The sequence below is a fragment of the Natrix helvetica genome (assembly GCF_964273705.1).
Source record: "Natrix helvetica genome assembly, chromosome: 2".
Lineage (NCBI taxonomy): Eukaryota > Metazoa > Chordata > Lepidosauria > Squamata > Natricidae > Natrix > Natrix helvetica.
In genome coordinates this window covers 266697696-266724523 of record NC_138552.1, presented here as the reverse complement: position 1 = coordinate 266724523, position 26828 = coordinate 266697696, and the positions used below count along the sequence as shown (strand labels likewise).

Sequence of the window (26828 nt, the reverse complement as noted above, 5' to 3'; positions counted from 1 at the left end):
TGGAAAGGGTTGGGATTCTGGGGGAGACATTAAACCATTGCATAGGGGGGTTTGCCATCTCTACTATATGTGGGAGGGGCACATACGATGGGGGCTTAGGGCCAAATTATGTCCAGGGGAAGCGGGTTTGCTGTTTAAGAGCGATCGCACGCTCTGACCTCATTGCCCCTCTTGAACCCCTGGGTGCTCGGGATTACAGGAACCGGGTCTTTGGATGGTATCGCTTAATGCTAGGTCCGTGGTACATAAGGCTCCCCTCATTTACAACCTCATACAAGAGGGGAGAGCGGACCTGGTTCACCTGGTACGTCAGTCGCGTCCCTTCCTGGATCGGGATGCCCTGTGCACAGTCACTCACGGCCTGGGGCTGCCCTTGAAGAGCACCCTGAGGCTTTAGCTGGTCCAGAATGCGGCCACACAGGTTGTCATGGGGGTACATAGGTGCTCCCATGTTACACCCCTTTTAGGCGGCCTGCACTGGTTGCCGGCTGTTTTCCGGGTGCGATTCAAGGTGTTAAAGCGCTCCATGGCTTAGGCCCAGGGTACTTACAAGACCACCTACTGCCACCAGTAGCCTCCCACTGTCCAGTATGATCCCACAGAGTTGGGCTCCTCAGGGTGCCGTCGGCCAGACAGTGTCGGCTGGCGACCCCCAGGGGGAGAGCCTTCTCTGTGGGAGCACCTTCCCTTTGGAATGAGCTGCCCCTGGAGCTTCGTATAATTCCCGACCTCCGGTCCTTCCAACGTGCTCTAAAAAGTTGGCTTTTCTAGCAAGCCGGCCTAGCCTGATTAAAAAAAATTATTAATTTTAATTGTTAATTTTAATTTAATTTCTAAATCTCATTGTAAATGTCTATTGGGTTTTTTTTGATATTATATTTAATCTTCTTTTAACTTTTGTAATATGTGTTTTTATGTTGTACGCCGCCCTGAGTCCTTTGGGAGAAGGGCGGCATATAAATCCAATAAACCTAAACCTAAACCTGACGAGTGCTCTATGTCAGAGGCAGAGAGGGAATCAGGGCTGTCTGACAGCTATCAGCTGCCTTCAGAGTCAGACATCAGTGAGGCAGACAAACATCTGGAGCCTGTTCCCAGTGTGCACATGCACAGAGTTGCCAGACGAAATGAACAGCTAAGGAACAAGGATCGACTTGGAAGTAAAGCCACAGGTGGATGGTAAATGGCCCCTCCCATGGGGAATAAAAGAGGAGCGAAAGGGGAAGGCTGTTTGCAGGAGACAATTAGTTCATTCCTGCATTCTTGCCAACTATTGCGCTGCCTGGAAGATATCGGCCTGGCCATTCTCCAAGACTGATAAAGGTCAGTAATTGTGAACTATCTTGAAAGACTGTGGGCCTGGACTTTGCTGGAGAGGAATTCACTGTAAATTAAATAAAAGGGGTTTATCAGGACGAGGACTTGGCTTCATGCTGCTGGGGACTTCTAGGTCAGAACCAGGGGTAGATTCTGGCTGCTGCTACTGCCGGTTCGCTCAGGGACGTGCGCACTTTATGCACACTACACGCGCATGCACAGTACTATAAAAATGCTTCTGTGCATGCGCAGAAGTAAAAAGATGGCACCACCGAAAGAACTGGTTCAGGGGTGTGGCAGGCGAAGTTACTACCTACTCGGCTGAACTGGTAGGAACCCACCTCTGGACAGAACACAGAGATCAGGGAAGTGTGTGAGAGGTGCTTTGTGGGTGAGGAAGGTTGTGCAGCTCGGTGGGTTATGCAGGACAATGAAGGAGTATGCAAGGGTGCAAGGGAGGCACAGTGAGGGTCAGGGAGGGTATGCAGGGGGCATTTGTGTGGAAGTTAAGGAAATATCTATGAAACAAAGACCCAAATAATCCCAGGTTGTATAGCAACACTACAGCAATTTTTTAAATTGTCCAGCCATTGTACAAGAGTTAACATTTTGCTGTAAAATTATGACCATAACATCAAAGAAACAAAGATCCCAAAAAACTGGGTTTACAATTCCTGAAATTGCCAGCTAGAGTAGCCACTGATCCTGCTGGTTGGAGGGATTTGGGAAGTTGTACTTCCAAATAGCTGACAGTTGCCCAGTTGAAGAAGGCTAAACTATCTTGACTTTTAGCAGAGAACAAGACCAGCAGATCCATTCTGCAGAGTCAAGCCTCTGCAGCCAGTTTTTCAGATATTAAATGGTGCCAAGGGCATTCCAAACTCCTCTCTCTCAAAGCTGTACCATTTAACAGAAGAAAATAAAAGGAATCAGCAGCTTACCGGAAAAAGTGATTGTTTCCCCACAAAATTCTGTCACCGTGGTGTAGCTGCGTGGGACCTACAACCGCTGTACCATTCACAAATGTCCTGTGTTGGAGAAGGGGGGAAAAGTAAATATAGTCATTCCCACATTGAGGATTTAATGCTTGGCCTTAATGCCACATGGCAATGATTAAGAAAAAGATAATGTGAAGAACTTGTGTTGATCCCCCTCCTTTGAGCCACAGCAGCAAAACAGAGACATTGCATGGCAAAATAAACGGAAGACAACCCAACACATCTGAATACTTCCTTTTCCCCTTTTACAAGGAAGATACATCAGTGCTCCTACAACTGGAGAAGGAAAGTCTTTGGATAGAATCTTCTTTCCTGCTTGAAAGAGGTCGTCGTTTTTTCCACTTCTCTTTGTAACAACTGTCCCATCTGCTGTTTAAAAACCATCCCAAACAAACCTCTTTTGTACCCACCAGAGATACATGCCACCAGGGAACAGAGCACGAAAATTTAGAAGAGGGAGCAACAACTGGTTCGAGCAACTTCCTTTGCCACTTTGCTTTCCATAGTCGAAAACTGCAGCTCGGTCCTAGGCATGTTGCTTGTTTCAGGGCTTCTGGTCAATGCAGCAGGGGGCAGGGATGTTCATGGAGTTCTCCCTCCCCCTTTACTGAACACATAGACATTCTGAGCCAAGAAAGCCCACAGTTTTGGCACTATTATTTATTCCAATTATGTGCATGTATTTACTCTACTAGAAAAGTATTGGAATAAAAAAAAAAGCAAGCAATAAGGGGAAATGTGAGTCCTTTCATTTAGCAATAGAAATACCATTTAGACTTACTGTATTTTTCGGACTATAAGACACACCGGAGTATAAGACGCACTGGAGTATAAGACGCATCATGATTTTGAAGAGGTAAATTTTTAAAAAAGGTTTTTGCACTCTGCAGGCCTCCCAAACCCTCTGCACTCCTCGATTTTTGCAAAAAAATAACAGGGGAGATGCTGAGCTTTGGGAGGCTCTTACGGTGCTCCTGAAGGCTGAGGGAGGGCAAAAATGACCAAAAAATGGCCTGTTTTTTGCTCGTTTTTGCCTTCCACAACCCTCAGGAGCACTTTGCAAGTCTCCCAAACCCTCTGCACGTCCATTTTTGCAAAGGGGGCGGGGTTTGGGTAGGCCAAAAATGCTGTATTCAGTGTATAAGACACACCCAGATTTTCACCCTCTTTTTCGAGGGAAAAAGATGTGTCTTATACTCCGTAAAATATGGTATATACTGCTTTACAGCCCTTTCTAAGCAGTTTAGAGTCAGCACATTGCCTTCAATAATCTCGGTCCTCATTTTACCCACCTCAGAAGGATGGAAGGCTGAGTCAACCTTGAGCCTGGTGAGATTTGAACTGCCAAATTGCAGTCAGCAGTCAGTCAGAAGAAGTAGCCTGCAGTACTGCACTCTAACCACTGCACCACCACAGCTCATTTAGCTACAATGGTTCCAAAATCCAACAGTGGAACTTCTTCCATGCTTCATTTAATCCTGAAATAAGAGCAAAATCCTTGCCTCTATAGACAGAACCCAGTACTCGGTTACCTAGTATTCTTCTGAGGCGTCAACATGACTTGTCCATCCCCAGTGATATCTATTATACAGTGTTCAGGAAGAATCCCCAATCCACAGAGCTGTATGTCTTGGGAATTATCGGATCCAATGAGTGTGTGCTCCTGCAAAAGACTCAAGATCAGGTCCACTGAAATCCAACAGAAATTCATATTACTTACCACACATGAAACTGACCATTCTCAATTCATCTAGTCCGGCTTTCTCAAAGTGCCCCAGCAAACTGTAATCTGTAAAATGATGGCTGGTTTCCCATCACAATAAAGCAAAACTAAACAGATTGTGGCACGACTTAGCATCAAGTGTGCACTCGGCCATTACCTTCCCTTATACTTACTGTATAAAATGCCAATGAACTATGAGGAGGAAGTAGAGGGAAAGAGCAGTTTCTAGTCCTCAGAATTACAGATATTATCCCACCAGCTGAAATTGAAAAAATCAGGCTCGCACTATGTTTGCATTTGCTATAATGCAGTGCATCCATGTCTGTCTGTCTGTCTGTCTGTCTGTCTGTCTGTCTGTCTATCATCTATCTGTCTGTCTGTCTGCCCGCCCGCCCGCCGCCTGACCACCCACCCACCCACCCACCCACCCACCCACCCACCCACTTATCTATCTATCTATCTATCTATCTATCTATCTATCTATCTATCTATCATCTATCTATCTATCTATCTATCATCTATCTAAACAACAGCAAAAAAAGGGAAAGTATGATGGCAAGAAATAAATGGGGGAAACAATGAAAGGATAAGAGAAAAAGAGAGAGGAAGCAAATTTCTTATTGAATTAACTTTGCTTTCTTCTCCCCTGTACTATTTTTTTAATTTGAAGCACAGTTCTGATGAAGAATAATGTATCCAGCTAGTCAATCATCTGAGAAGATGCTGACTGTACTGTAATAGAAATTATCCTCTCCTTGACATTAAGTCTACTAATGTAGCTCATCTTTACCTGTCTTTCTAGCACAGTAGCCTACATGCAACCTGCTGAATGTCAAAAGGAAAAAGAAGAATACTTCATTTGCTTCTTAAAATTCTGTGATTTTTTTTCCCAATTCCTCAAAGCAGCCTTGCACAGTGGCGTAGCGTGGGGGGTGCAGGGGGGGCCGGCCGCACCGGGCGCAACATCTGAGAGGGGCGCGCTCGCGCTCGCCTGCCTACACCTGCGGCTCGTAGCTCTCACGGTACTGCCCGCTCCTCCGCCGCCGGTTCGGCAGGAGGAAGGCGGGGTGTCCAGCAGTCTGAAAACGGGGCGGGGACAGCGCCTTAAAGACACCGCCAGCGCCTCCCTACGCCAGACATTTGCCCCTTGTCGGTCCTTCGTGGCCGCTCTTGGCCTTCCCCCCTCTCCCCCCCCCCAACGGACCTCCTGCGCCTTTAAGGCGATTGCAGAGCTGCTACTTTTGGGGCCAACTTAGATCTGCTGGGGGGGGCTGAAATCCGCTCGGTAGAGCTTTGCCCTCCCGTTCACGCAGCTCTTCGAAGAATAGAAGTCGTGCCAGGGTGAAACATGTCTGTCCCAGCTGACCTTTTTCTCTGATACTAACATAATTTGGGTTCCGCTAAATGTTTGTGTGGGACATCAAAAGTCTCTTGCATCCCTCAAGTAATCTGGAAGAAACCAAAGCGGGCGAACATATTTATGCAGCTGTGTAAAACAGGTGGTGGTTTGCTTACTTGTGGCTTGTAAATCAAGATGTGCATTTAAGTCACACATTATGTGTGAGCGGAGACAGGTCGGGCTTAGCGAAATAATTAGGAGTAAGCAAACTATGGATTTACCGGGGGGGGGGGGTGTTGAAATCTGTTTCCATGAAAAGCCATAGTTGGCTTAGCTGTGGTTTGTTGACTAAATTGCATTCATACAAATTCATGCCTAATTAAAGAATAAGATGTGTGCAATCTGTGGATTCAGGAGTAAAGCAGTATGATTCTAATAAAAGAGAAATATTTGTACCTCAGGGTTGATATGAGGGGTCCTTGGTGCTCCCTGAAGTTGCTTGCGTTTCATTACCCAAGCTAGGTAACATCAGTGCTAGTGACGCCACACTCCTTACTAGCACTGATGATGTTACCTAGTTTGGGTAATGAAACCTCTGCAAGAAAACAAGCAAGCTCAAAGAGCACCAAAGACCCCTCATAATATGATTCTTCTGCAAGCAGGCATGTTTGACCAATCTTGGCAATCCAGTTTCTGTTCTTGGGAATTTAAATCAATAGTAAGCAAAATAAAGTGTTTGGACATTAGGATGGTCTTGTGAAAGTCTCTGTGTTTGGGAGTACATAAAACACAGCTGCCATTGAGTAATATAATCCTAAAGTTGCAGACACAATAACTGGAGCATATTAAATTCCCTTGCATTTATTTCTGCTGTTATTTTCTGAATCTGTCTAAATCCTTCTTAGTGTGATGCTCTAAATTGTACACAATAATTCAGCATGCGATTTGGCCAACACAGAATGAAAGGGAACACTTCCTTCCTGTGATTTGAAAAGTATACAAATTGTGCTTGCCTTTTTTGCAGCCACATTGCAACATTCACTCATATATTGTATGCAATTATTTTATCTTTTCAAAATACTTGCATAAGTTCTATTACCAAGACATCACCATGTCCTCCATCCTATACCTGTAGATTTGATTTATGATTTCTAAGGGAAGAAATGTGCATTTGATTCTGTTAAATATCATTACGTTATTTTCAGGAAGAAAGTATTCAAGCAAGGAATATAATTATGTAATTATACAAAATACTAGATAATTGCAATAGAAAATACCTAACTTTGATGACTAAAAAGCAGAGGCTGACATCTTAATTAGATGCAATACTCTTAAATAATAAATTCTTCCTAGCCAAGTGCAAGGTAGAATGTAGGAAATGACTAAAGAGATTCAAATTAAGCACTCTCTGTTAATTGTGACTGTATACAGAACTCCCTCAAAGGTCATTATGAAAATATTAACAAATATCTATACCTAGTGAGACAGACTGAAGTCCTTGACTTACAACAGTTCATTTAGTGACTGTTTGACGTTACAACATCACTTTAAAAAGTGACTTATGACCATTTTTCACACTTATGACTGTTGCAATATCCTCACGGTCACATGATCAAAATTCAGATGCTTGGCAACTGACTCGTGTTTATGACTTGCAGTATTGTGGGATCATGTGATCCCCTTTTACGACCTTCTGACAAGCAAAGTCAATGTGGAATCCAGATTCACTTAACAACCGTGCTGCTACAGTGATTCACTTAACAATTGTGGCAAGAAACTGGCCGCAATTTCTTAACATAGGACAAAACTCACTTAACAAATGTCTCACTTAGCAACATAAATTTTGGGCTCAATTGTGGTTGTAAGTCAAGGACTATCTGTAATACTTATAAAAGGTAAAGGTTATGTCTGATTCTAGGGGCCAGTGCTCATTTCCCTTTCTTAGCCGAGCGAGCCATCATTGTCCAAAGATGCTTCTGTGGCAGTGGCGTAGCGTGGGGGGTGCAGGGGGCCCCGGCCGCATTGAAAGGAGGCACGCTGGTCATTCTGCATTGAAAGGGGGCACGCTGGTCTCTCTGCATTGAAAGGGGGCACGCTGGTCTCTCTCTGCATTGAAAGGGGGCATGCTGGTCATTCCGCATTGAAAGGGGGCACGCTGGTCATTCCGCATTGAAAGGGGGCACGCTGGACACTTAGCAGGGCATAGGCAGGATCACTAAACTCAATAAAGTGTTTGAAAATAAACTTGTATTTAGATGCATTTTACTTTAATTACATCAGTATTTTCATAACAAACAATACATGTGCTTAGGGGTAAGGGTTTCTTTAACTAATCTAGTGGAAGAGACTCGAGTGCTAAAATCCACGGGTTAGGGGGCGCAAATTACTTGCCTTGCCCCGGGTGCTGATAACCCACGCTACGCCACTGGCCTTGCATTAAAACAAATAAAAAATCATAGTAAAAACTCAATTACATTCATCATAAATCCTCAGAATAAGAAAGCTATAGGCAAATAAGCCTGGAAACCTGGATACTTTAGAATTGCTAAGCTACAGTTTACATCAGAGGTTTCCAACGTTAGCAACTTTAGGACCTGTAGACTTCAGTTCCCAGAATTCCCCAGCCAAACTGTGACGGCTGGGTAATTCTGGGAGTTGCGAGTCCGTAAGTCTTAAAATTGCCAAGGTTGGACTCTCCTGGTTTACAGCATCCCTTACCTCTGGGCTTGATCAACAACCACCTTTCTACTTCTGAATTAGAGCATCTGTCTGAAGGTGACTGAATTGGAAATGCTTTCTTCAGATCAGAAATTGCTGCCTGGTTGCCTGAATGCTTAGCACCAAGATATCAAGCGGATTTTTGTTTTGTTTTGAGGCTGCAGGGAGGCATCATTCTGAGTAATCAAAGCATCCTTTTTGGACGCTACCTGCCTCATTTCTGAACGCTGGGAACACAACAATGGCCCCATTGAAGACCATAATAAAAAGACCGGAATTGTAAGAAGGGAAATCAGAGTGGGGGCAGGGAACTTGAGGCCCTCCAGATGCAGCCTCCCTGTTGAATGGTGAATAACAATGCTCGCTGGAGCTGTTGTAATAATAACTGTTTATGGATTTGGGCTTTATTGTCATTTTTATTTCTTTGTAGTTTGGCACTTGGAACAGATTCCTCCCACAGACAATCTGGCATGTGGATCATTATCAACTTGAACTACATAACTGAATTGAAAGAAGGAGGGGAAGTGCATACTATTTGAGGATGAGTCTATCAGGGGTTATGAACCACGATAACCATGCTAAAAGGCAGAAGGAATGGGTGTCGGGAAGCTATTCACTCAAATGTCTCTCTGGAAATGTAAGAACTAAAAGTTTGATTAAAGGATATATTTCACTATAAACTAAGAAGATACTGAGTTCTATGATGAATTAAATAATGCACAGAACTATTTCTCTAAATCCATTTAAACAAGGCTTATTCAGACAGTAAGATCGCTACTATTTTTTTTTTCAAAAAAAGAGGCAAAGGTTGAACAAAATGCAAATTGTAGAGGATAAAATGTAAAGGTATGTGAGAATGACCTTGAGGGAGTAGGTGAAAAGATATTGCAGTTGCTTAAGGGTCACAGAAAGAAATGTAGAAAGGGTCCAACCTAACTGATCAAGCTATAAAGAGATGGTGGGTTGTTTGTACTTTCAGACTTGTGAAATTGTGTTAATGTAGCCTTATAATATAGTAGAATTAGCTGTTGGAGAAAGAGACTTAGGAAGTCTCTAATTGATCACGGTTGTAAAGAGAGAGTGTGGGAAATTTGTGCTTTCAGGCTTCCAAAATTATGTTCATGTAGACTACAATAAAGGAGAATTAGCTCAGCAAGTCATGTTTCCTGTCTGCTTTATCCAGGAGAGTTGATACCAGGAGACCCTTCATATTGTAGTACATCTGGGGGTAATATCCTATTATAAATTTTATCAGCACTGTTAACCCTAGCATATCATAATAAAGAAGTCGCCATTTTAGATTCCTAAAGAAGGAGTCTAAACTTACTACAAAAGGAGCTGAAATGGTTATGCTAATTTCCTCCCTCTTCTTTCTTTCTTTCTCTTTCTGAATTCTAAGATACCAGTATTAGGGTGCTAAGATGAAATCTTAACATTTTGCAAATAGACAAGGTCACCTCCTGCATGTAGTTTGTTGTCAAGACATTCTTTGAAGGCCTTCATGCTGAGTAGCAAAGAAACAGATATGGCATCAGGAACTAGTTGGGAGGGGGGGAGTGCCAGCTGACAAAGCTAGACACCTACACTGCCTTGAAATTCTCTGAAGCTATTCAGTCAGCTCTTTTGTTGCTTCAAGGGAACAGTAATGACTAAAGATTTCCCCACCTCCCACCCTGTACATTCTTCAGGGTGCTAGCCCACTATAAATAGGATTACTGATTTTCCTTAAAGAGGCAGCATTTAAAATAATGTCACAGGTCTGAATAAGTTTATAAGCAGCTTTGACATATCTAAAAAAGAGCATTGCATAACTCCCAGAAAAGTCTGCGATAAATATACTTGTATTATTGGCTTAGTTTAAATGGCAGCCTATCCACTTAGGAGCTGGCTTCATGAAGTTGCATTCCCTGCCTGATGCTTCTGCTTTTGCATTATGACTTGGCATTACATATGCAGTAATGCAAGCCCTGATTCTGCAAATGTAGTTCCCTCATAATCATGGCTTGCAATTAGATGAAAAGCAAGAACTGGGAAATCTGTTTCAATTCCATAGTAGCCAAGATAGGACTTTTCCAGCTTCAAGGGGAACAATAATGATGACTTATTGTACAAAGCTGCTGAGACATATTGTACTGTATTGTGTAGTGCTAAGTATTGAAGTATATATTTTCTCCAAGGAGGCTATATTCGCAGGATGACAGCATTGAAAATATATTTATGGGGGAATCTGATTTGCAACTGCACACATCAAATCATGATTGATACAAATCTGCTTTTCATAACATAAAAAAGAATGATTTATATCCTAGTGTCTGTTGAAAAAAGTTCACAATTAACAATAAAATCTTGGGTTTGAGTACAAGGACACTGAATAAATAGCTTTGTATCCTGAAGAGCCCAGCCTGACAGAAATGAAATGTCACAAAATCTGCTTTTGCCCAACCAATCTGTCTTGATCCAATAAAAAAAAATCAAATCCAGAGTGGATTTTGAAATATTTTCCATATTTTCAAAAGAAAATGGGTCTTAGAGGAGAATTCAACAACGAGATGTGTAGGAGCTCCTTACATTTACAACAATTTTAAAACAACCCCGTACATCTTTCTAGTATCTCACCTTTAGATAGTAGACTAAAAGTTCATTGAGGGCAGGGTCAGCATTCAAATTCACCAGAAAGCACTTGTTATCACCCACTTTAATCCCAGATGACTGAAGAGAGATGCCAAGGCTTTCAAGTTGTTTCTGCCGTTCCTATTTGAGAGGAAAACAACTATCATTAGAAAAAAACAACTAGAACCATATATTCTCCCACAATGTTATTCTTCCCCCTGGACATAACAGAGAAAGAAAACTAAAGGAGAGCCATAGTCAATGATTGGCTAAAAGGTAAAAGGTAAAGGGTCACCTCGCACATACGTGCTAGTCGTTCCTGACTCTTAGGGCCTGGTGTTCATCTCTGTTTCAAAGCCAAAGAGCCAGCACTGTCCGAAGATGTCTCCGTGGTTATGTGGCCGGCATGACTAAATGTCAAAGGTGCATGGAACGCTGTTACCTTCCCACCAAAGGTGGTTCCTAGTCCTATCTTTCTCTTTCAGCTGCTACAACCACAGCTGCTCTCCTAATCTCCAAATTTCATTTTGGATGAACAAGCTGCAACCCTAAGCCCATGTTTGGCCCCAATTGCTTTTCACAGATCCAGAATCCCAGAAATAATACTACCAAACCATTGAATAGTAATAATAATAATTTTATTTGATTAGCCGCAACCCTCTCCCGAAGGACTCGGGGCGGCGTACAATCAAAGCAAATAAAATACAGATAAAGACAACATACATACATAAAAAACAAAGACATATACATGTGTATGGAGGAGGTAGACTAATAAGTGAAGACAATTAAAAAACACAATTTAAAATCCCATTAAATAAAATTACCAAATTAAAAAACCCGTCAGGAGCGTTATGAAGTTATGGTTGAGCCAGGCCAGCTATTTGGAATAGGTGGGTCTTGAAAAAGGAATGAATACCAACATTTAGGCTTAACTCATCAAATAATTAAGACAACATCTGCCATGTAAAAAAGAAATGATTCTGAATTCACTGATCTGCCCAATTCAAAGACATGATGACCTTATTGTCCTGCAATGACAGCCTTTAGCTGTGCTCATTTAGCACAACCACCCACTCACCCTCGGGGGAGGAAAATATTGCTGATATGATTTGGAATTTAGCCATAGGAAACACCATTTCCCAGGATAACTGAGACAAAAGTAGCCACGGTCAAAAAAACAACAACACCAGGAAATATGTATGCAATGCAGGGAAGAGGAAGAGAAAAGAGGCTTAAGCTTCTTGTAGAATTTAGTCTCAAGGGCCATTAATTGAGAAACCAGGGTCTTGGGTGTATAAGCTAAAAAGGTATGTATGAAGATTAAACTCCAAAGTTTTTTTTCTCATCCAATTTATTCCGACATGAACCCTTATTTTGAAAAATGGTTCCCAGCAGGGATCACCTGTGGTAATAAGGTGTGGCTTTGAACATACATAATGTCAAGAGTTTTGTAGAATTGTGGTGCAACAGGCAAATGTTAAATGGCCCAATTTTCAGGTGAGTCCTCAATTTCACAAGTGTTTGGCTTTCTCAACAAATCTGTAAAAGGTTTTAAGAGGGAATACCAACATTTCCTAAGATCTTATTAAGTATTTTTCATTCCTCTGGTCCCTTATTTTTTTTAAAAAATGATTTTTGGATCCCATGGAGGCCCTGTAACGGAGTACTTAAAACAGGGTTGGCAATGGCACCCTTAAATGCTTGTTTCACACCTGCCCCAGAACCATTTCCACAGGATCAATAGAATAAAATTAGCTTAAAGCACCACATCATTTCCCTCCCACATCATCACAGCACCTACTACATCTCTCAACCTTCAGAAAAAAAAAATAGGTGCTCACCTTTTCTTTAAACTATCAGTAAATCCATCACTGCTTTTGAAAGTTTTATGACAAGAACAAATATTCCTCAGGGTACGAATTAAAAGATGGAGGCCGGAGACCATTGAGTAAGGAATAACATTGAAGGAAGATATGGCTGAAGGATCTGACCTCCCTTATGATGTTTTTAGGACCTTGAATAGGTTGAGGGTTGGCGCACCTAAGTGTAAAACCAATATGTTCCAATGGAGGCTCTTAGCCGATGTTCTGACCTAGGCTTCACAAAATCATGCAGCAGACTCCTTGTCCCGACAAAACCCCTTTTTATTAAGCTAATGTGAATTCCTCTCATTCACATCCAGCGAAGTCCCGGCAACAATCTTTCAAGGGTGAATTTGCAACCACAGACTTTATCAGGCTTGGAGAGCTGCCAGGCCGCTATCCTCCTTTTTTTTTTTTATAATAAAATTTTATTGGGTTTTCAACATTTATAGGGAAAAGGGTAAATGGACAGGTCTACAAATTTTGGCAGTTGCAAAATGTGAAAGGCGCCCCTCCCTCCATACCCATAGTATACATTTATATATAATGCATTGGTATATAATTGATTACAATCAGCATATTAGTTCTATTACTAAATTCAATCAGATTAAACATTACAGTATAAAATCCAAGTATAATTCCATTATCACTTTCGGTCAATTTATAATAATATGATTTTCTTGTTTATTTTTGTGATCTGAGTCTTCTTGCTATTGCCCCATCTCCCTCCACCGGTAGAGCTCTGGCCCCTCCCGTGTCCTGCGTGTCCGTTGTAATGTCTGGTGTTTTCTCTAGGAGTGTTTTATTTTTTTCCATAAAGGCCTGTGCCTCTATGGGTGCATTGATTCTGATTCTTGTCTCCTCCCAGAATATCAGCATACCTTCAGGCATCAACCATCTAAACCACACCCCTTTCTGGTATAATTTATTCGCTAATTGCGAATAATTCTTCCTTTTTTCTCTAATCTTCTTAGGGATCTGCTTCAGAATGGTTATCTCCATATCATGATATGTCAATGCTTGCCCCCTTTGTACACCCAGAATTTCATCTCTTGTGCTTTTTCTAAGAAATTTAATGTGAACCTCCCTGGGTACATTGTGTGTTCTAGCATAAGCTGAGTTCACTCTATAAACCAGGTCTATATCCCACCCCATCTGTTGTTTTTCTTTGTGTGTGTAGTCAGCCAGGATGTTTGTCATGATGTCCCTTATGTTTTCCCCATCTTCTTCTATAACATTTTGAAATCTAAGATAATAGGACATTCTCTCAAATTCTAATTTCATCTGTTGGATGTCAAGATCTTTGTTCCCTTTCTGCACAGCTTCTACCACCCCCTTCACCTCCTCCACCCCCCCTTCCACAAGGTTCAGTCTTTGTGAGTTCTTATAAATTTGGGCTTGATTTTCTTTAATTTCATCTTTCATTTCCCTTAGCTGTTTCTTGATTTCCTCCTGGCCCTGTAAAATTTGTTGAAGCATTTGTTGAAAGTCCATCTCTGTAGTCTTGGGTTGCATCAGTTCTGTTATCTTTGACTGTGTGGCTGGACTGGATGTTGCAGATGTTGGAGCAGACGTGGCAAAGCCAGCTTTTCCAGGAGGTGGTCTTTTGGATGCCATCCTTTATAACGTTAAAAGTTCAGTCCATATATAAGATAAACAGTTAGAAAAGAAGGGTAGCCAGGTGAATTCCGGGAGCAGGAGAACCAGGCAGAAGAGAATCTCTCTAATAAGTCTGGCAATAGATGAAAAGTTTCCCCTAGAAAGTTCAAAAAATACCAATCCACAAGAGTTTCCTCTGGGAGACACGGAGACAAAGACCGGAAGCCTGAATTTTAAAGGTGGAGTCAGGTTTCACAGTTCATAAAGACAACGGAAGTGTGCCATCTTGCCCTGCCAGTTTTGGGCACAGAGGCATAACAAAGTTTTTTTTAAAAAAAGTTCCAGAAGTCCTCAAATCACAGTAATATATAAAATTAAATTGAAAAGAAAATCATCTCAACCTGGGTGAGGCTTCATTCGTTGGCTCTCCCCCCTCCTCCTCCCCCGGGGGCTGAGAGCAAAATTGTTCCTCACCGCTTGTCCAAGGGGGGGGGGAAAACCCCCCTCCCTCCAGCCGCGCCTCCAACTTGCTCCGAAAGTTGTTTTAAAGAAAGCTGAATAATCCTTCGTGCAGAATAGGGAGTGAAGAGAGAAGCCACCTCACCGCACCGCAGCTGCGTCCTTCTATTGTTGCATTCTCCGGTCGGCTTTAGCGAGGCGCGAGGCGCAGAAACGCGAAGCGCCCTCCGATCTTGCTCCCCGGTGCCTTGGGCGCGCGAGAGACCTCCCGCCGGCCGCCGCCGCTGCAGGAGACCCCCGCGATGCCGCCCCTCCAGCAGGACCCCTCTGCGGGGTGTCCTGTGCCCCCCAAGGAGTGGGGAAGCCCACCGGGGAGCCGGAGCGGGCAAAGAGCTGCCCGTCGCCGCCGCCGCCGGAACCGGAACTCCCAGGCCGCTATCTTCCAAACGCAATGCTGTACAAGAAAATACTTGGCAAGGGGTCTCTGAAAGTCATGAACAAATCTTCACACTAATTAAGTGAACTAATTGTCTCCTGCAAACTCCACTCCCCTTTCACTACTCTTTATTCTCTTTGGGAGGGGCCATTCACTGTCCACGTGTGGCTTTACACCGGAGCCGGCCCGTGTTCCTTAATTGTTCCCTTCTCCTGGCAGCTCTGTGCATGCGCACATCTGGAACAGGCTCCAGCTGTTCTTCTGCCCCACTGATCTCTGACTCTGAAGGCAGCTGATAACTGTTGGATGGCCCTGGCCCCATAACTGCCTCTGATGCAGAGCACTCATCAGAGCCTTCCCAGACTCCTGGAGTGATGGCCCATGTTCCTCCCCAACCTCCTCATTGTCTGAGTCTGCCACTAGCTCCACTGGCTGCTGGCGGGCCACAGCAGCCGATAACAACACACTGTGTGAATGTAGAGAGACACAAAACCTAGTCCATCTGCAATCTACAACAAGAAATATGTACCAACATTGATTTATTTTTGGCCAAGAACAAAGGCACAAAGGTGGCTTCATTTTGGCAGTCCAAAATTTGATCTGGACACAGAAGATCACTACTTTTGAAACGATAATCTCTCTTTGAATTGACCATCCTAGAACTTAAGAAATAACTCATTCATAGGATCATAAATTATCCAGAGGTATCATGAGCTTTCATGGTATTTCACCATTGTTTAAATGGTGACAGTAATTGTCATTATGTGCCAGCAAAACTCAATACAAAAATGCAGACCTGTGCAATTTCCTCTGTCTTCCTGAGCTTCTCTTCCCAGGTTACTGTCATCTCCTGGATAAGTTTTTCAGACTCTTCCAAACGATCTTTTAATTCTGGAGATTTCATAGCCTAAAAGATTAAGGGGGGAGGGGGGCAGTGGAGGTGTGAAAGAAAAAAGCAAATTATGGAATTCTCCTTAGAAGGGCCATCAAATTAAGGTTTCATGCATTCTTCATGATCTTATCATTGTGATCTATGAGACTGAAAAGTAGCCACCATGAATAATACATGCAGGAAACCTCTGTTCTTATTGAGTGTAATACTGGGAGAGGATACCTGCATATGGGTAGAAAAAGTCTGACCTTCCAACTCAGCATTTTACTACAATGCTGATAAGAGGAAATCCTAGTGTAACAATTGTGTATTATTATTAAATTTATTACAGTTACTGACCAGTATTTTGTGCAATTATTGTAAGAGATTATATGGCTTAAATTAAAAGCACAGATATTTTCTAAAACCAATCAAAGTAAATGAAATATTTCAATTATAATGCTATAAATGCAGGTTATAAAATACTAAGGATTCTAAGTATTAAAATTAATGGGATTATAAAACTGTTTTGTTAAAAACCTGTTAAAACCTAAAATGCTTACTTTACACTAAATATTAAACAGCTAAAAGTATCGGGCATGTAGGTATGTGTAAGTAGATGCACAGCTATGTGCATATATATATATATATATATATATATATATATATATATATATATATATATATATATATATATATATATATATATATATATATATATATATATATATATATATATATATATATATATATATATATATATATATATATATATATATATATATATATATATATATATATATATATATATATATATATATATATATATCCTGCATGTATAAGCAAGCATGTATGTGCAAGTATAACAAAATTTATGTACATTTATACTTGCACATACATGCTTGCTTATACATGCAGGATTTATATATATATATGCACATAGCTGATGATGGATTCAGAGGTGTAGCTGACAGAGACTCACACAAAAATAAACAATCTGAGCCTGTTTCATAATGCCAGGCATTTGTTTCTGGGAAGTCTATCTGCAAAGTTTATATGCCTCAATATGCTATGCTTCTGAATTTTGGAGATACTATTTAATATTTGCAGAATGTATGACCTATCTGTGCCAGTAGATCTGCTTCCAGAAAACTTGGAGGGAAGAAGGAGAAAATCTCTTGCACACAGATTCAGAATTGGCTGCTTACTGAACCTTGATCTGTGTGATGCGAGAAGTTTCTGTCATTCTATTGGTGAATAGGCACAGCATGATCAGAAAAGTGGCTAGAGAGAAGTTCCATGAAGATGGGCTCCAGCATGAGTCCAAAAGCTTAAAAGATAAAACCTCTGGTCCCAGTCACCGACCCAGATTGAATCCTGCAACATTATCCCAGGACATGTTTATTTGCCTTCATTTGTGATCAGAGGAGTATTTGAGCGATCAACCTATAACCTTGTCCCAGCAGCAAGCACATTATTGGGCCTTCTCGTTGCAATCTGCAAATCTAAAAAAACTACTAAACATATTCAGTACACAGGAAACCTCATTATTCAAAGTCAGGTTATATTATTTGCAAATTGTATTAGAATGTGCTTTGAAGTTGGAGGAGAAGGACATCATTTACAGACTAATTAAATGAATTACTCTTTCTATTGCCCTTGGTGCAAGAAGACTTACCTCTGCTTTGGTAAGCTGTTCCCTGAGTTTTTCTACTTCCTCCCTCAGTTCTCGGATGATCCGGGCATTGGGATCTTCATTGACCACAGCATGGTTCACAATGTTCTTGGCTCGGTCTGCATACCTCAAGGTAGAAAGTATCTCATCATAATTATCTGCTGCTGGACTGACGGTAGCAACCATCGCAGTCTTACTGTTGCCACCAAGGCTGTCCTGGGAATGTGAAATCAGAGAATAGGAATTTGAGTAGTTTTGATTGCTTGATTTTAAGAATTTATAAGGACACCCAACTCCAAGATCAACAAGGAGAAATCTATCCATGAAAAAGGACTGATTATACTTGGAGCAAAACCATACCACCTACCTCTAATCCCTCTGACAAGAAAATATCTACTGGTGTGGAGATGAGATCCAGATGTTGTGACGACACAATGTGCGGTCTCAAAAGTCCGAGACCGCCGTTGATTCTTTTACCTTCTGCACGGTCCGTATGGACCTAAACCGTTCCGAAGAGACGGTGACAGGGAGACAAATCCTTGCTGGTATCGGGGACACCGCAAAGTCCCTGATCGACCCAAGGGAAGTTCTCCAAGCTGGCGGTAAACAGACAGCCCCCAGGCTGACAAAGTCGGACACGGCTCCAGAAGAAGGCAGTGAAAGTGAGTCCAGCTGGTGAGATTTTTTCTTTGAGTATGATTGCCCAAAGATTTTTTTTTAAAGATAAATTAGTCCTTTAAGCAAAAGAATAAAGTGGCGAAATTTATCTTTATTGGACTGCCTTAGAAAGTTTTTTTTCTCTTTTTCTATGTAACAACATTTTGTGGATTGAAGTGATTGGAACGCTTTCCGTTTCTCCTCTTAAGTGAATGAATTGATTTTTTCTACTATTCTTTGCTACTTTATTTTTTGGTTGATTTTAAACTTTTTTTACTTTAATAATCCTTCCTCTTACTGTTTATTAAATTTTATTAAAGGCACTTAGAGATTTTTGTTTTCCTTAAGTCTGATACGAATAAGAGAAAGTTGAATCTGCCATTCGGAAGCCAGAACTTGGTTTTTTTTTTTAAACAATGTATCCTTTGCTCTATTTTCTTGGATTCTGTTGACGTTGTAACTAGAGGGTTTGCAGCTTATCTGTAGAGACTGATAATGACTCAAGGACACGGACTGTTCCCTTGCAGGTGTCTTTGTGGAATATTTTGGACAAGGGAAGGGAAAGAAAAGAAAAGACAGAACCCTCACCTTTTTGAAAAAATTAAAAGAATCTTATGTTTAAGCAAATCTAAAACAAAAATATTTTATACATAAAAGAGACATTGAAGGCGAGAGTGGCAGTGGATTTAAACTTTTTCTTCTCTTCTGGGAAATATATATTTATATACAGATGAAGAAACCCTAAGTTACCAGGATTTTTTGGATGGAATTTTAAATATATTGGAAGAATTTGAGAGAGTTGATAAGAAGTTGGATAAACTATTGTTTGGCACAATAAAAGATGAAGGGACTGGAGCCTCAAAAATTAAAGAAGAGAGTGAAGACATAGAAGACAAAAGATAAGATAACAGATGAACCTAATAATGGAGCACCTATGAGTGAAAGTGGAAAGAAGGGAACATGGAAAAATGAACCTGATTATTATTATATACTTGATGATTTGGAGCTCTACCCCTCCTGTCAAGATATGGATTTGATGATGGAATTAAGAAGAGAAACAGTTTTAGAAAGACATTTGATAATCAAAGATATGTTAATTTTAATACCAGTTCAAGGGCAACGAGACTATATGAGAGATCTTTCAAGCAAAAAAGTCCGGAGAGAAGTTTTTAAAAACTTTATAAAGAAGTTCATAAGAGAATTGACGCAACAACTGGCCAAAGATTGTTTTCTTACTGGAAAGACAGGTTGATAATGAAGGTTGATAATCCAAAATTTAGTTAACCTTTGGTGATTAATAATTAGGATTTTGTAGACACTTTTAGAATGTTTTCTTTAAAATGTTTATTCATTAATTAATAACTCATTATGATAATAATAATGAAATAATAATCTTAATTAGTAAAAAACAACTTGGATATAAATTGTAAATCGAGACCTGGGAAAAAGATTTATCAATTTTACTAATACATTTTTGCTTAGATTTTGTTATAAAGATGTAATTTCTCTTGGGCACTAATAAACTTTACTAACAAACTTTTGTTTAGATTTTATTATAAAGATGTAATTTTTCTTGGGTCGGAGGAGAGGAGATGTGATATAAATGGTTAATTTTTTTTCTTTTTTCTTTAGATAACTACAATAATAATAAGGAAATGTTAATGGATAATGTTTAATGATATTTATGCTATAAAAGGGTAATTATTGGAGGTAAATAGGAATAGCTAAAGAATGCCAGTAGGTGGTTGTGTCTTTAAATACAAATGATTCCAGCACGTTTAAATAATTATAGCTAAATGAGAATGATGGTACATTGATGGCAAAATACATAAAAAATTTTGATTTAAAATGTAAATCAAAAATATGAAGGATGTATAAAGAATGATTGTGGTAGTAACGCATGAAATTTATTTGTAACCAATCAACATGCTTTCTACAAGATGTAATGAAGAATGGTTTTTTTGTGTGTTTTTGTTTAATTAAAATAATAAAAATATGTTTTTTTTAAAAAAAGAAAATATCTACTGGTGATATTTCTGGGAGATGGAAGGTACTGTAATCCTTACAAAATGCAGACAATAAATGATATGAGCCACAGTGGCGCAGTGGTTAGAATGCAGTACTGTAGGCTACTTCTGCTGACTGCCGGCTGCCTGCAATTTGGCAGTTCAAATCTCACCAGGATCAAGGTTAACTCAGCTTTCCATCCTTCCGAGGTCAGTAAAATGAGGACCCAGATTGTTGGGGGTGATATGCTACTCTGTAAACTACTTAGAGAGGGCTGTAAAGCACTGTAAAGTGGTATATAATGTGAAGGAGGGGAAGTGCTATATGTACTGTACATACTTTATGTTGGCCTCACACAACCAGGCACTACACAACCTGTCTCTGTTGGATTACATTTCCATTAAGACCCCAGCTAGCATTCCTAGTGGTTAGGGAAGATGAGAGATACCATCTCAAACATCTAGAAGTCATTAGGTTGTATAAGGCTGATTTAAGTCGCCTACAAAATGTAGGCGTGCACAGCTGCTGGGCATCATTTATAAATCTTTTTGAGACATTCCTAATTATTGTGGTGAATTTAAGCTTTCATAACTACCCTAGTTAAATTCAGTATAACTTCCTGCACATTTGCTTTAGATGTGGGAAACTAAGATTTAAATCTGTGCTAAAGTAACCATCACCTTTGTCTGCCTGAGGATGGAGATAAATGAAAATTATTATAATGCATAACTTTCTAAATTGTAAGACAAAAGGCTAGATAGCAAGAGCAATACCACTTAGACTTAAATAAGGCTTTACAGTGATTTACAGCCCTCTCTAAGCAGTTTACAGTGTCAGCATATTGCCCCCAACAATCTGGGTCCTCATTTTACTGACCTCAGAAGAATGGAGGCTGAATCAACCTTGAGCAAAGTGACACTTGAACTGCTGAACAGCCGGCAGCTGGCAGCCAGCAGAAGTAGCCTGCAGTACTGCATTTTAACCACTGAGCCATGGCAGGTCTAGATACTGATCAAAACACAATATGAGTAGCAATAATATATAGCAGTGATGACGAACCTTTTTGGCACTGAGTGCCAAAACCAGAACGCGCATCCATGCACGTGCATATGTGCGCACTGGAGCGCCAGAAACCCAAAGACCCTGTGGCCGGTGCATGCATGCCTGTTTTTTGGCCATTTTTGGCTGTTTTCATGCTGTTTTTCAGGTCCAAAAATGGCTTCAAAACAGCCCAGACAATGCTCGGAAAAATGCCTGAAAAAATGCCCTGTTTTTGGCCATTTTTCAGGCCGTTTATGGTGCTCCAGTGCCCACAAAGACCAGCTGTCTGGTGCCAGAAACCAGAAGACCAGCTGGCGATGGCGCGCATGCCTACCTCTAGCACGTGTGGCACAGGTTCACCATCATTGATATATAGCATACTCCAAATGTATAAAGCCCTTCAAGGGCATTGTCTAAACCACCCAAATACATGAAGGATGTTTTAGTTTTCAACAGCAGATTATGGGGAAAGAGAAGTGCTAAGCCAGAGAATGCAGTGATTCCATCAAGCAACAATAAAATTCTCTTTGCTACACCAGCTACAAGAAATATTACACTAGGCGCAAAAGAGAACTATTTCTCTTAAGTAAATGGCATTGAGACAGCTGCTGCTAAACAAATTTTAAAAAGGACAAACAACCTTCACACATTTCTAAATGAGTAACAAATGCTTTGACCATGAGTGCTTAAAATGGCCTGGACCCAGAATATACAAAGACAGCTCTTAAAAGCCTGGTATCCTCCAGATGCATTGGAATTATTGCTCTTTGAATTCTGAGCTAGAATCAGTCATCCATATGTCTACTTCTCCTTTGGATAAAGTTAGTCTGAGCAAAATGGTGCTGCTTTGGTTTGGAGCAATTCCTCAGCATAAAAAAGGTACCTTTGATGGTACCTTCCTTGATGTTATAAATGAAAAAGGCTGAGATGGGTCACTGATTAAAAGCTATGCTTGTTATTATGTTTTAGTATTTAATATTTAGCATTTAATGGTCAATGTTAATTGAGCTTAAAGTATAGAAATCTATATGTATAAAAATTGGTGTGTGTGTGTGTGTGTGTGTGTGTGTGTGTTCCAGCATAACTCTGCAATGCCTTGACCAATTTCAACCAAATTTGGTACCCAGATATCTTACTCTGTGGAAACAAATACTGTGGGGGGTAAGACACTCCTCCTAAAAACCCAAAGGGTGTGTGTGTTCTGTTAAGATAAGCCTGTTATGCCTTAAAATGTCTTCTACCGTACTGCCGTAAAATGGATTCTACTGTTTAGTGCAGTGGAGTTGCCATGGTAACGGCTTCACAGTACTCCACAAGGCGGCTCCCTCCTGTAAGGGGGGAAATCCAACATTAGAAATTACATTTAGTCTGGACATTTTCAACAAGGCTTTGACTATTTTTGAGGACAAATGTATGGCTTCTGGGGGCAAAGGGAAAACATTTGCAACTAATTTAATTGTCGCTGAAATCAGGGCTTTTCCTGTCTAATACAGGTTTAGGCTTAATAAATACTCGGGCAACGCCGGGTTTTATCAGCTAGTTATATATAAAAGTGTAGTAGGGTATTCAAGCCTTTTCATAAGCTATTCGCCCATCTTCCTTATGTGGGAATAAAATACCTTCATACTATTTTCTACGGCTGAGCTTGTGATAATAGAGACTTCTCCATAATAAGGCTTAGCCGATGATTACTTTTATTGTAGATAGACGCTTCCTTGAAGATACGTTGTGGGCACCAATTCTAAATGAAAATTCAAAGAAAGAACGAAGGAAGGTGCTATAGAATCAGGAGAGAAATGTAACATCTAGGCTCCACCACCAAAAGTTGCATTCAATGTCTCTTTTAAAATCAACACAAATTAGATTTTTAAAGCAGATGCAGAAGTGAGTAACTATACAAGATGATTAACTCAAAGCAGCCATGCACTGGCACAAAAATCCTGGCACAAAAGCAAAAGAAATGATAATCCCCCCCCCCACCCTTTCTTGCTCTATAATTGCTAGAAATATCGTATTTGTTTAGATTTCAAATGTTATGCCAGATGCCGTCAGCTTCAAGCCCAGCTTCGGTACTTTCACTGTTCCATCACGGTGCTTTTTTTAGCCAAGCCCAGGAACTCCATATTCCCAGCCTTCTATTCAGCATAGGGACAACACAGTTGCTGAAACCTCCAGGCGTTTGAGCACAGAATTCAATGCTCCTTTTCTCTGAAACCATTGCACACTCCATAACAACTTGGAAGGTTGTGATGCTGAACAGAGGAAAGAGAAAAGCAAAAAAGGGCAATGGAATTTAACCATCCCTTTTTCTCACCTCAATATCGCTCTCTTTACAGAAGCTGCTTTTTCTATATAGACAAAAATGGCGCTGTGTGTGTGTGTTCCAGCATAACTCTGGAACACCTCGAGGAATTTCAACCAAACTTGGTACACAGATGACTTACTCTGTAGGGAAAAAACCACTGTGGGGATAAGACACCACTAACACAAGAATGGGTTGCTGCTGGCATTACTGACGGTTTGGTGCATATGTGATTTTGCGCATGCGCAGTTGCCCATCAATAGGTCTGTGCATGCATATAACATTAAAAAATGGAAAAAAAAAACCATGCCATGCTGACCGGGGAACCGGCTCGGAGGCATGGTAGGACTGGGTTGCTGCCACTTCTGATGACCCAGGCCAGTAAACCACTACCGGTTTGACTGAACTGGCCCGAACCGGTAGGAACCCACCTCTGCCCTAACACCCCTCGGGGTGTGTGTTCCATTAAGATACAGCCTGTTGTGCCTTAAAATGGCTTCTACTATACTGCCGTAAAATGACTTCTACTGTAAAGTGCAGTAGAGTCACCATGTTAACGGTTTCACAGTACTCCACAAGGGGGCTCCCTCTGGTAAGGGGGAAAATCCAACATTAGAAATTACGTTTGGTCCAGACATTTCCTCCCTATAAATAAATACCTGGGCAATGTTGGTTTATGAGCTAGTTTATTATAAGGGAAAAATATTGAGTGTCTATATTCCACTTCCCCCAACAGAGAAAAGCTTATGGAATATGATTTTTACCTGTAAAAAAAAATTAGACGAGAAAGAACATAGAATGACACAACAGGAACCGTCTTAAGCTAGAAAATACTACTATAATGCAAGCATTTACTGTCTGCCTCTCAAGGCCATCAAGAGACTGGTTAAGGATTTATTAATTTGGAAAGGTGGTGTCAAACTTCAGTTATTTGGAGAAGTTCAAGGAAGCAAGAACTGCAGACCAAAGCTGTTTTAATGCTAGTCTGAGGGAAATGCAGAATTCTGGAAGTAAAGAGTAAAGCCCTGCTAATAATGAGTTTGTGTTAGTGGGGAGGAGAGTATCTCTTTGACTGAAGCTTCTTCACAAGTTTCTTGCCTTTTAGACCGAGACATTTGTAAGGTAAGTGGTCATTGGGTTTGCCTTCTGTCTCTTGACTGCTGATTATCTACTGCCCTTTCCATTCATTTCTCAGCCTCCCTAAAATCTCGCGGGTCAGAAGAAAAAAAGCCTAGTTTAAATTCTAGTGCACAAACTGACATAAAGACTCTGACTTCATTGCACTGTGGTGGATCAATTATTCTTCTTTTCAATAAAGCTTCTATTATAACTGACTTCTTTCTGCAAGTCTCTTGCCAAAACCAGACTTTTAGGATCGATTATCCACAATAAAAGGAACTGCAGACTAGCATTTGGTACAGCTGCTGTGAAGGCCCTGGAAAAGTTATTCAGACGCTGTCATGTATTTGGACTTGCAAAGATCAAAACAGTCTTTGCTGTTCTGTGCACCCTGTGACACTCCATGGAAGAGAAAGCTGGATTCTCAAAAGGCAAGATAGGAAAAGTATTGAACTCTGGTGTTTGGAGAATACTCACAGTCAGTCAAAAACAAACAAAAGGATCATCAAACAAATCAACCCAGAAGCAGAAATGACAGGGCTCAAATTATATGTCAGAGAATTCATGACTGGTAGAGACATGGTAACAAGGTCCGCCAATGAATAAGCATAGCAACAGATCAGCCAATGGGAGCTGAAACAGATGGAGCCTGGGCGTGGTTTAGCCCTGCAGCTCTGTGTGCTGTGCTGAGAATTGAAACTGAGTCTTGTCTGTATTAAGCTCTGAACTCTGAACTGAAACCAATCTCTCCTCTCTACCATGTTGGAAGAATCTGCTGTAGGTATTGTATATTTATTCATGTGTTATTATGTATATAATACATAATGAATCCTGCTGAATCAGTTATCTGTGTGTGCTTTCTGGATGTGATTTCTGCAACAAACTCTGATAAACTCTGACATTATCCTTGATTTGCAACAGTTCATTTAGTGACCATTCAAAGTTGCAATAGCACTGAAAAAAGTGACTTATGATCATTTTTCACAGTTATGACCTTTGAAGCATTCCCGTGATCATATGATCAAAATTCAGATGCTTGGCAACTGGTTCATACTTATGGCTGTGTCCCAAGATCATGTAATCATATTTTGCAACCTCCTGACAAGCAAAGTCAATGGGGAAGCCAGATTCACTTAACAACTGGGTTACTAACTTACCAAGTACAGTGATTCACTTAACAATGGTGGCAAGCAAGGTCGAAAAATGGGGCAAAACTCACTTAACAAATGTCTCACTTAGCAACAGAAATGTTGGGCTCAATTGTGGTCATAAGTTGAGGACTTCCTGGGCTTTGGACACATGCAAAGACTCTCTTGGAGAAGGCTCTAATGCTGAGAAAGGTGGAAGGAATAAGAGGAAACTGACTAGCAGCAAAATGGATAGATTCATATCTGCAATGGTTGCACTACTGGAAGAACTGAAAGACCAACTTATGGATACATCATCCTGGAGAAATTTTGTGTAGTCAGTTACAGTCAATGTCAATTTGATGACATGTAACCATTAAATTACAGAATAAGACATAAAATTTCTGGAAAACTGAGATTTTCTGCTAAGACTGATACTGTACACCAGTCTGATCTATTCTTCCTTCATTTAGCGTAGAGTCTTAAATGGATTAGACCTGGTGTAGTGGTTAGAGTGCAGTATTGGAGGCTACTTCTGCTGGCTGCCTGCAATTTGGCAGTTCAAATCTCACCAGGCTCAAGGTTGACTCAGCCTTCCATCCTTCCGAGGTGGACTCAGATTGTTGGGGGCAATATGCTGACTCTGAAAACCGCTTAGAGAGAGCTGTAAAGCAACATGAAGCGGTATATAAGTTCTATTGCTATTGCTATTCTCAGGCTATGCCAATTCTCCTGCAAAAAGATGATTGGGATATCTCCCCTCCCCATTTGCATATCTACAAAAGCCTTGCATTTCCTTAGAAAATTAAATTCTTATGCATTTGACTTTTAAGGCCAAACTTCAGGTACAGGGTAGAATGAGTGAAAATGCCATTTAAAGGTGGGCAGGGAGCCATTTTCACCACCTAGAGCTTGGAACAAGCAAAAAGAAAAGGGAGAGAAAAGGCAGGTCACTGTGAATGAATGCC

At 40.8% G+C, this 26828-nt stretch overlaps 1 protein-coding gene across 5 annotated transcripts in view; it reads right to left on the bottom strand.

Annotated features, from left to right (window-relative positions):
* KIF13B (kinesin family member 13B) overlaps positions 1 to 26828 on the bottom strand; it is a 164615-nt gene that overhangs the window by 72990 nt on the left and 64797 nt on the right. For all 5 annotated transcript variants that reach the window (XM_081943777.1, XM_081943773.1, XM_081943776.1 and 2 more), the window contains 5 exons: positions 17611 to 17823; positions 15858 to 15968; positions 10712 to 10846; positions 3848 to 3978; positions 2259 to 2345 (listed from right to left, as the gene is read on the bottom strand). In XM_081943777.1, the coding sequence (XP_081799903.1) occupies positions 2259 to 2345; positions 3848 to 3978; positions 10712 to 10846; positions 15858 to 15968; positions 17611 to 17823 (677 nt within the window). The remainder of the gene's footprint in view (positions 1 to 2258; positions 2346 to 3847; positions 3979 to 10711; positions 10847 to 15857; positions 15969 to 17610; positions 17824 to 26828) is intronic.